A 12,004-nucleotide genomic window follows, 5' to 3' on the forward strand; every position below is an offset into this window, starting at 1 on the left:
CTTACCTACGTCGAACGACCAAAGAGCCGCGATATCAGTCGCCGTGATGAGTGTACGCGGCAAGCAAGTGCAAAACGGTACCTATGAGTTCGATTATATGCGAGTACCCGATACTAGGACGCGTTGGGAGATACTCCGCGATGGTATTTACAATCCTCAGGAGGGAACGTACTGCGGTCATCCGCCGAAGAAATGGGGTAAGTCGTCGCATTTAAACATCGTAATCTTTTACGATGTTATAACAACTTCGATATTAGAACAACTTCGAACGCATGAAATTGATCGTAACTGAGAGCAAAAGAAGGTTTCTGTTTCGAAATTTTGTTTTTTATTCTTAGATATGGTTATCGAAAAAAGGAACAAATTTGATGTTATTTAGATTAGTATTAATATTAACATTGTGTGTTAGGAGAGTCGTCTACTTTGAGAAATTGGCATAAGCTAAATTCCGACGATTTTATTAAGGAAGATACGTTAAAATAGGTACAAGAAAACAGAGCATCATTAGAGGCACGGGAAAACGATTTCGTTCGTGTATTACGTTCCTCTAAATTACAAAATAATACTACTTAGATTTCATATTGCGCAGATGCAAAAAGATTATATCTTTATAACAATGGATCTCATATACTCATGGTAGAATTATGATGGTATAGAATTATGATTGTATTTGATTCTAATGATTCACTACTAATGATTCACTACTAATGTTTGATACCTTCTTGCATTATTAAATATAATTAACGAAGAAGTAAATAAGATCGAGCTGACGGAAGTTTATCTCGTTGTGATAAAACCTAAGATTTACGTGCGTCAGATGCGTTAATAGTTAAGATTTTTCTTTTGACCAAATTAGACGTACTCCAATATCGATGAAATTAATATTGGTATGTTGCTTAAGACTTCCCGATTTGAATTTATAAGATAGGATGCTAATGTATTATTCAATATTAAAATTGAGAAGTATGCAAGCTCTATACTTAAGAATAAGAAATTTCTTAATTAAAAAAAACGAATAGCTAAAAAAGAAGAGAAACGTGAAAAAGGAGAAGAATATTTCATCCATTTTTTGCTAGTTCTCTTGATGGTAATTTTTTCTCGTCGCTTTTTGAAATCAATCTTTAAAATTCAGATTATGACATAAAAATTCTGTGTTAAATATTCGAATTTATAATACCACGGGTATATATTATTGTTTTCCATAATTTCATCCGATAAGGCTAAGCAGATTTCTTCTTGATACTCGCGAGCACTCCCGTTAAGCAGAGAAAAATAAAGCACAAACATTGCAAGTAGTAAACATATTATCGTATCGCGACGTTATCGTTATCGTGAAAAAAGGCTAGACATTAGACCAATGATCGTGAGACTTCGATCGCAATAGTATTTTATTCGTTGATGTGACGTTGACCGGTCGAGCCTCAATGGAACTATCAATAAGCACAACAACAAATTTCCATTTGTTAGCAAATACGAGCAATGCAAATTTCTAATGATCACGAAGCTAATCGCGCAAGACGACCGAATTGCCTTCGTAAGTCCTGCAGTGTCGAAATCAAGTCACCAGTGTAGAACGCTCGAATCGTGACTGACACAAAGGATTCAGAAATATGCTTAGAGCGCAAACACAGAGATAATCATTAATGAAAATAATCTCTCGTATAACCGTGATAAGCGATCTCCGTATCTTTGAATGGTACCCTTGGAATTAATTCCGAGTAAACAATCGTGAAATATTCATACTGGTCTTTTAGTTTCTCCTCGTGTAGCGAGGATGATCATTGTTGTTTCTGAACGTACCGATCTCTCTATAGTAAACATGGGTTTATTATGATTGGTTAAACTTGCCGCGCGCATGCACGTATACAGCAAACATAAATCGCGTTTGTGCACGGGCGTTTAGACCTTTACAACACAACAACCGGTTCCAATATCTCTTGCGTTTCTATTAAAAATTCAATCGACGATCTCTTTGATGAATTATTCTATGGGCGATCGATGGTTAATTTAATCAATTAACTGAAATAATCTTGATTGTGTAGACAGATTGAGAATAAAGGATTGAGAAACAAATATTTCCTCAGTAAATTCTAGAGTTAATTTCAAGTAAAAAATTGTTACACAAACATACATCTGGTTTTTCGATGGTAATCGATGTATGAGCATCTTAACGCTCGAGTTAGCGTGTAATGAACGACAGATTTCACGTAACTATTGATTAATCATTCGAAAAGGTGCAAAATGCAAGCGCTGACACTGCCAGACAGTTTGCAGAAGTGTTGCTGTTGCAAATATCAACGAGTATCACGTTTGTGTTTGTTCTTTCGGGATAAAATGTTAGAAGTGCCGTTGATGTTTCCTAAGTCCAGCGTTGAATTTTGAGAAATAATGAAATTAATAATTGAGAAATTATTCACAGGACAGAGAGGATAAGAAGAGCCGACCAAATGTTAACACGACCTTCGTAGTTGCGACTGAGATTAAACCTTAATCTTGTCACGGAGCTCATAATGAGACGCTCGAATTCTGACAACAACTACGAATTTCTGTTGACATTTATTTTTTATTTAAATTTGATTTCAAGATTAAACGGAATAGTTGTATATTCTCATGCGGACCATCCTATATAATCGATCTTTTTTCCTTCTTTTCCCGAGTTTCTAAGTCTTGTTTCAACGAATCTCAGAATTATTAACTCCGCGCTACAACAACGAAGCGAGCGTCTGTGCGTCCATGTGTACGTGTCAAGAGTACGTAGATAAGTCTTATGTAGACTTCTTGGCGGTCGCTTAGAAGCGGCCGACCCTGAGCCTCATGTTTTGGCAGCGGCTGGTGTGAGAGAGCACCGGAAATAAGTATCGGCAATGGTAATACATAGCGGGCAACGATGGCGAGCACTTTGACGTACTTCGACGTGCTACTATTCTTCCAGGTTGTAAGACATGAATGTCAATCGCGCTCTGGACTGAAAGGAGAAGACACTCGAATCACTTTTGAAAGTCACTTTAAACAAGAACGTAATTTTCTATGCACACTCTGTCTGTCCGTCTGTTTGAAGCACTTGATCTGATGATACGCGAGCTTCTTTACACCTTCACAGCCAGTAAACGTTGTTTTTTTCGATCTTCAATGTTAATGTTACCGATTTTCCTTGCATCATTCTTTATAATGACATTATTCACGCGTCGACGGATTTCGCAGAATATGAGATGCAAATTACGAGATATACTTAGGAATTACTTACACGTCTTATGATTCCATAGTCTACTGATAATACTAATCTTTTTAATACCGTTGTGAAATTTTATTTGCTGTTCGGCTTCAACAAAACTTTCGTCTTGTCATGAATATTGAGAAGTTACGATACACATATTAGTCTAACCAAAGAACCTGTCCTTCAAATACGACTTGTTGTATTTTTATATTCGTATAAAGAATCAACGAATTGATTCTTTTAATCAGAAGTCATTTCCCATGAGTTCCTGTTACATTTTGATTATCCTTAAGAATCTAAAAATAACACGAGAACCCTACAAGCATTCTATTCACGAGCAAGTTTTACGGACTGTGTGACGTGGAACGATCATCGTTATCAACTGTCTGAAAAAACTTGCTTTCCAAGGACCAATAAGATTTACCCGATGAGCAATTCGAACATATTATCGAACAATCCTTTTTATCTCCTGTTCACTGACGTCATCGTGTCGTCACGCGCACGACATTCTTTGCCTCCTGTACTACAGGAACCAGTCGTGAGTGGCGGTGTTCACGAGGAATACACGTGCTTTCTTACATTCGACTGAATACGTAATAACCACGACCGCATTATCAGTAACTGTACTATCGACATTCGCTTTATCGTACGACTTTTTTTTTCAACACGCAAATATCGAGAGACAGGTGTATAGAGCGAAGCGTGATTATGCCGACTAGAGAATTATAGTCCACACGTGTCCAAACTGCGATTGGAATATTTTATGTACAGGAATATTTTGTCACTGAAGGGTTTCGTCAAATGTACTGTGATTTTCTACTCAACTATTTGCAAGCACGTGGAATTGCTTTCCGTGTTTCTGATTATCCGATCTCTTTGCCTTATGTATGAAAAATGTGGATCAGCACGAGGTCGACAACAATATATCTAACAGGTGTCTCGTGATAAATAAATCGCCTTTCGAAGAAACGTTTATTCAAACTGCACGATATTGTAGCGATCGCGAAGTCGTGTTCATAGATGTATTTGTGAATAATTACTGAATATAGAATAAAGAAAGAGAAAGATTTTCTTCTCTTTTGATTCTTCATTTTGCGGCTTTGACTGCGGCTGTAATATTCGAACCTATCGACTCTATCGAATTGAAATACAGTTTATCGAGCGCCGCGTGTACGTAGAGATAAATTTGCAAGTGTATCGCAGTGTCTCCTAGTAACCGAACTGTATTATTATGTTAATATGTGCTGTTCCGCGTGTAAATTTTTTGCGCTAATCAAGCCAATTCTCACGCAGCTTCGGTTTCGCAAAATTGCTGTGCGACCAATGGAAATACAGTGCCACTTGTTTGAGAAAATAAAGCGAATGACGTTGTTTGTTAGAACAGCTTAGCTTCTTCAATTTTCGTTGCGCTGACGACCGCAGGTTGCGCACATTGCGCACAGCATTTAAATCCTCGCAATGAGAAGTGCAGTTTAGGAGGAAATTCTTCCACTTACTTCCATATCTTTCGATCGGTATTTCTTTAGTTAGTTCTTTCCATAATCTAAACTATACGTCTTATCAAAAAATCTCCGAGATAATTGTACATTTCCATGATAGTTCGCTGATAGCGGAAAAGATAATCGAGGCAAACAGAGCTATTCGAATATCTGAGACAAATTGGCCCAATTATCATGAAAATCTAATAAGATCCGAAAATTAGTTTACCCCGATCGATCGCTCAGGCACGGCAAAGCCTCATTCGTCGGACCGTACGTTTAAGATACCAGACAACGAATGACGTGGAACATTATTTACTCAGCTCGCTTGCGGATCCCGATATCAGGAAAACTCTTCAAGGCGCACCGATGTCTGCCGCGCGATTTCCTGGCTCTCGCGCGTGGCCGATGGATCAACAACCGGGTAGATGATAACTCCGCCGTAGTAATGCGCATCGCGCAAATTTATTTGAAGCTTCCCGGGCCATTATCTCGCGTGCATTGGCTGCGTGCAGCAGAGAAAGTTGCTTTGCAACTGTTGTAAAATTCGTCAATCTGATTGGAGTATGCTCTTAATTTGGGTTGAATCCAAAAGCATGTACCAATCAGATTCACGAATTTTACAACAGTTGCAAAGCAGCTTTTTCTGCTGAACGCAACCATTGCCTCGAGAGTATCGTTCCGAAATGCGCGCGTATTTCGTCGCGTTCCCGCAGCGATTTTCACTTTCAACCTGTCCGATGGGGACTCCCCGTAGACAGCCGGTGCGGGTACGTGTCCGACGGTGCCCGTGATCGCGATTGTAGGACGTGGCAATATACACCGTCGTGATGAAACGGAGGATTCACGTTCACTTCTCGCACGTTCGAGATCTATTCGTTAGAAAGCCCGTTCGGAAAAAGATCAAGGCCACGGACTTGAGCCTTTTGCCGCACTAAGTTGCTCGCATCCCAAGAGGGCCTCGCTCGGCATTCGGAGTATCCTCAGTAAGACATTCCTTGAAAGAGAGGTCTCTGTGATGCATTACGCAATACTTGTAAATATTTAGGCATTTGTAACCATTAACGCACATTAGCAATTAGTCGAATGCACGTCGGGAAGAATTAAATCTAAGGATGTAAAAATTCGCAAATGCGAGTCATCTTCGCAAACATGTTAAGTATCATGTGTGACGTCTTGGGAAAAGTGATTGCTTGAATGAAAGCAGGTTATGTGTGTCAGGATAATAAAGATTTTATTCAAATAGTTTGCTGACCAATTTTGATAACAGGTCGTTATCGTTGTAAATATTGAATCGACATCATCTCACGATATGTCGAAAATGATTATTCGTGATTGTAAAAGTTATCAGAGAAATATGTAAGCTGAGATGCTTAACGCCGGCACTTTGATATAGATATGATAAGAGAATATTTTATATGATAAGTCCTTGCTCAAGAGACTTGTCCTGATTTCGTAGATGTAACAACAGATACGCCATGTACTCTTGCACTTATCCGCATATCGATGTTTTTCTTCGCGTAACTGCGGAATCAATATCATTAAGAAAATATGATAAATCACGCTTTCACAATGCGAATAAATGACAAATTAAGACCTATATCAATAGTCGTCATCTGAAACTTATCTCATATAAAACACTCAGATTTTTATATGAGATATTTTTCAGAGTCAGATCCAAGCTTTACAGTCGAATTATGTTATATGTGATACTTTCGTATCTGTATAATCAACTGAAAAACTCTCTAACTCAAATCTGAATATCTCGTTTAAGATGAGTAGTAAGTAATAATTATTAATACGAGTCTAAATTAATATGAGTCTAAATATGAACAATTAAATGAAATATCATCTGGTAATAGATAATAATTATCTCCTGATTCCAAATGTTTCTTGCCAAATTCAAATTAAGTCTCTTTCCTTGAGTAATCGCTGAACGATGAAGTAATCAAAATTCGCGAGTGCACATTGCACTTGACAGATAATCATTAAACGTTCCAATATATATTGATACGTCGGATATTCGAGTATCGGAGCATTCTCGTATCTCTGGTCGAATTCCTTGCGAGACTCTTGGATTTTTCCAAAGTTAATAACAGCGTGGCCCGCGGCGTGGCAGACGGCGGCCCATCGCGACTCGCGTTGCTTCTGAAAAAGGATCTATATTTAGAGCACGCGTTGGCACGGCGCCCTATGCTTTAAATATTTTCCGTTCGATCGACGAAACGATGAAAATTGTCGCGTCCACGTGGTTGCATAAGCGGCCGAAGTAGGTTGCCGGCTGTGACGTCGTGATGGCGGAGTATATGGGGCCGTTGAGGGAAAAAAAACAGAGCAGGGAGAGATGAGGATGACGAGGCTCACGATCACGCCAACCTCGTCGTGCGTGACTTTTCGACACGTGTGTATTCGTACGATGAATATTTGGATCACGCAACGGCGCTGAGATGCGTCAATGGCGGAAGTATAAATAGCCCAGAGAACCCTCTCTTGTCGCCCTCCTCCTCCCCCCCGCCCTCTGTCTCTCACGGTACTCTGCAAAATCGCGAAGAAATATCATTGAGGCTTTCGATTTTATCGAAGGAAAAATATATCTCTCTTTTCCTCAAATTCGCGAAAATATTTTTTTTTGCACAAGCCAGTCTTGTTGCTGCAATATAATAGAGGATTTCTACTAATGATACCCTTCTGTGTTCTCTCCCTTCAGGCTATACTCTAATTTTCTACACTTGCTTTTTCGCCGGACTGGCAGTGCTCTTCAGTATTTGCATGAAAGGTATGCTTGCCACGTTGAGCACTCAGAAGCCAAAGTGGACCCTGAAGGATAGTCTCATCGGTACCAATCCAGGTAAGCATACATTACCGCACTTCTTCGCTCACAGACATTCGTTGTTACACGGTGCCTCTGCGAAATCGCATCATGCATTTTCGCAACAGCAAAACGTTTCAGATTGTGTTAAGAACAAAGCATCTATAAACGGTTTAAAAATCTTTAGAACTTTTTGATAAACTGAAATTTTCTAAGTATTTTATCTTCATTAAAAAATCACTTCTTCCCTGCTGCTGGACATGAAATTTTTCTCGGAAATTTCCAGATTAACGCAAGGTATATAAATATATATAATACATACAGATGTTAAAACCCAATTGCATCAATCGAGTGCTAAGTTAATTAACAGTTAAATCATTTTTCTTTCCTTTTTCTTCAAAATAAATCAAGACAGACAAGTATTTTAATTGTTAGCACTCGTTTGGTGCAACCAAACAGTGTAGATCTAAAGGATAGATCGAGATATCTACATGCGATATACAAAATGAATATTTCCGCTTCTTGGTCTGATCTGAACTTTTCGTTTGCACCACTATCAGGTTTAGGATTTCGACCAATCGCAGAGAACGCCGACGAAAGATCACTCATTTGGTACAAAGCATCGAATGCGACCGAGGTGCAGAAATGGACGCAGCTCTTGGACACGTTTTTGGAACGTAAGTAATAAGCCATCGATATGATATTTTAGGTTTTCGCGGTGTCATGCATATTAGATTTAGTTTCCGGATTTGAGCGGCGTAGATTCTTCTTTGTTTGATTCCGACGTTTCGCGAACATTTCATTCCGTTTCATCAGGGAGAAACATCGGGTTCTTCCTCCCTGATGAAGCGGACTGAAATGTTCGCGAAACGTAGGAATCAAACAAAGAAGAATCCACGGCTCAACTGGAAACTAAATCTAATAAGCCATCGATATGTCATTAGCACGAAGAGAGTGTCAACTCCTTCACATACATCCTCGTAAAAACAAGGAGACAATCGTGATGATATACAACTGATGACACATTATCAGGCATTCGTATATTTTCACCGTGACAGCGTTCGAAGTCGCGAATTTATAGATGAATTATTCGATTAATGTCCAAAGTCTCCTTTAATCTCCTCGACCTACTCGTATCGTGAAATATGCGCGATCTATAATCGTGTTCCTGCTAAAAAAACAAACCCAACAGAATACATCGATCCGTCACTTTTGCCGGATGGCGGCAGAACCCAGCAGATCTGCAACTACACCATGCCAGCCAAGAATGGTAATGTGTGCGCAGTCGACGTGAACAACTGGGGTCCGTGCTCGCCGAGTCAACAATACGGCTTCAACAATTCGGCGCCCTGCATTTTCATCAAGCTCAACAAGGTGAGTCGACAGGGTGCACGCGTGGGCTCTTTCGAAGCTAAAGCTACACTATTGCTGACTGAACCTGCTAATTTATTTGCATTACCTTCCAGATATACGGATGGATTCCCGAGTATTACAACGACACCGAGAACTTGCCGTCTGAAATGCCGGATAGTCTCGTCGACTATATAAAGACAGTCAACACTTCATGGGTTAGTTAGTCGGTCAGTCAATTGTATCAGTCAGTAAATTAAATCGGGGTCGAGCCGAAGCTCGAGAAAAAAGAAATTCCGCGTTTAGATACGAGACGCGTGACATTTCCTCCGCGATTCGGATCTATCGGTTCGTGACGCGGCCGCCTTGCTCTGGAAATACGCGCTCGATTGCGATTTCACAAGATCGTGCAATATTCAACTCATGCTACTCTTTCGTTACAGTTAAACACCGTATGGGTATCCTGCAAGGGGGAAAATCCACACGACAATGAGAACATTGGTAAACTGAATTATTATCCGAGAGGACATGGATTTCCAGGATTCTATTATCCGTATGAGAACCTTCCTGGGTACCTGAGTCCGGTCGTGGCCGTTCATTTTCTTCGGCCGACAAGTAAGTCGGTGTTAATATCGTTTTACATATCGCGCTTTGATCAGCAGCAACAGAAAAATAAATGCACCGACACTGATAAATAATAAGATCGACTTTTTCTTGTGGAAATTTGAATGTTTGAATCTTATTATTGCGTTGAGTCATTTAACACACTTGAAATAATATATAATTTCACAAATCATGTTTCTTTCTTTCTCTAAAAATTACAAAAATTTCTGCCGAAATTTTGCTCTTCGATTAAGACAAGCTTTGCATCGATCGCAATTTTATTTAATGCCCAAGTTTCGAAATGTTTAATGCTGAACGTTGGAAAGTACAGAAGAGTGAAGGTTTCTGTTCAAAGCTTGGCGAACGATTTAACATACATTCTTTAAATAAAAACTCACTGAAAACGATTTTCCGTTGGTGTCCAGTCGGCATGCTGCTCATGCCAAGCGCTTAAAATGCGTCAAGTGTCGATACGTAATTTTTTATTGAATCCACCAACATTGACCGGTTCATGTGACTCGCAAGCAAATGACGCACTCCAGATGAAACCGGTAAAAGCCAGTGTGTTGCAGCACGGTATCGGTCGTCGAAAGGTGTCATCGGCCAGCGCGCTCTCTTAAAGCTACATATGCGGATTAATGTTACTCCAAAAATGTTATATCATATTCGGACAATAGATTTTATTCTGATCTATAATCAATTGCATCTGCGATTTTACCGTTAAACGTGTGAACGTCACGGTAACGTGCTCGTCAATTGAAAGACCCGTTAAACCTTGTATTCATACTTCTTGTGTTTCTACATTGTGATTTACCCATAATGCGTTTATATATCACTTTCTAGAAGAAGTTCTCTATGCAAAACTTTTGAACTTTGAATTTTATTAGTTCGTGTTACGACTTTCGCAGTAACTCGTACGTTATTTTCCTTTTTCTCTCTTTATTAATTATTCCAGGTTTTAAACAAAAATTATTGGAACGTTCTTCACTTTCAGAAAAATTTAAATTAATAAAAAAGGAGAATTTGTCCAAAATCTTTGGACAAATTTGTCGTAATCTTTCATCTAGTACGAGCCCATCTAAACTACGCGAAGTGAATCATTCTAATAGAACTGTTTCTGTAGGAAACCTGATCATCAACGTGGAATGCCGGGCATGGGCGAAGAACATCCAGTATAGTTCATATAGATCCGAAAAGAAAGGTGCAGTACACTTCGAGCTGATGGTCGACGAGTGATCACACAGTGACGATCATCGAGATCGTCACCACCTTTGGCGCGCCGTCATCTTCGACTCTGCAGTTCCACCGATGTGTACTAATTAGGAAGCTTTGAGACATATAAACGAAGTATCCAAAGCACTACGCGACCGGATCTTCGATCGTGATAATGGAGAATTGCTGGCGCCTAGAATAAATTAGTAGGTTGATAAATTCGTTAATTTTTAGAAATACAGTACGCATAATTAATCGGTTAATTAATGCATCGAAGTTCGAGCTTCATGAATCGTTAGGTCAAATCTTTCATCCTGGAGAGATGATACTATCAGGATAGTAGATTATTTTGATGAAGGGATTGTGATCTCTTATCGAATCGAAGATATAAAAATCAAAATTAAGATCAAGATAAAATTTAAGAATTCAACATGTTATCAATTCGATAATTTCCGCAACTATACTTTAGTTACTATATTAAATAATAGTATTTTACTATACTTTGTTATCAAATTCTTAAAAAAAACTATAGATAAGTCCTTTTCAAAAGTTAAAATGAGCGATTTTCATGTTAAGATTTCATTTAAATAATCGAACTAAATCAATTACGTCAAATAATTCAAAATTGTATTTATAATATTTGTATTTTAAATATTGGTAAAATCTTAAATTTGTATTAAATTTGTAATATTTCTAATGTTTTTGTTACATCTATATATTACTATCTTGAATCATTTGTACATGTATAAAGTTAACCCAACATTTTCAAAATTTAATAATAATGATTATAGTTTATTTTTATAAAAAGTTCTTTTTTAAGTTTTAAGTTATCTTTTAAGCGTCAAAGATGGATGTAGAATTGATTGAGAACTCTAAAAGCCTTCGACGTGCAATTCGAACTCAAATCATTTTTATCACGTTTTAAAAATGTAGGACTAACTTCACACATACGTATCATTCACACATATCCAGTCTGATTGAACAAAGTATGCGTACGCTCGAATGTCAATGTAAACCACCCGCTTACTAAAGCGTTTTGGTACTTATTATAACGTGTAGGTGAAATAATTGTATGAAATGAAGAATATGTGTCGCGACCCGTATAGTAATTATTACTTTTTAAATAAATGACGATGATGGAGAATTAATCTGACAGATAAGTATAAATTCTTTTTTCTTAGGCAACGGTAAACTTTGTGTGTGCCTTTTAATTTATTTATTATAGTTACGTGATGTTAATTTATTCTCTCGTTCCTTAACCCTTGAATTAATCTCTTATCTTGTACTAGATTTCTAATCCTTCCTCCGCCTCCTAATTTTACGGGATACATATTTTAA

At 38.3% G+C, this 12,004-nt stretch overlaps 1 protein-coding gene across 1 annotated transcript; it reads left to right on the forward strand.

The window, feature by feature from the left end:
- The first annotated feature begins 46 nt into the window (after nt 1-46).
- On the forward strand, nt 47-11,905 carry LOC116842821 (sodium/potassium-transporting ATPase subunit beta-2-like). Its single transcript, XM_032812548.1, has 7 exons — nt 47-197; nt 7,400-7,540; nt 8,062-8,178; nt 8,694-8,875; nt 8,968-9,069; nt 9,295-9,466; nt 10,578-11,905. The coding sequence occupies exons 1-7, from the start codon at nt 47-49 to the stop codon at nt 10,688-10,690; spliced, it is 978 nt and encodes a 325-aa protein (XP_032668439.1). The 3' UTR covers nt 10,691-11,905.
- The last annotated feature ends 99 nt before the right edge of the window (nt 11,906-12,004 follow it).

The sequence above is a fragment of the Odontomachus brunneus genome, unplaced genomic scaffold, assembly GCF_010583005.1.
Source record: "Odontomachus brunneus isolate Ranch 3 - 2012 unplaced genomic scaffold, Obru_v1 Obru_scaffold_027, whole genome shotgun sequence".
In the NCBI taxonomy this organism is placed as follows: Eukaryota; Metazoa; Arthropoda; class Insecta; order Hymenoptera; family Formicidae; genus Odontomachus; species Odontomachus brunneus.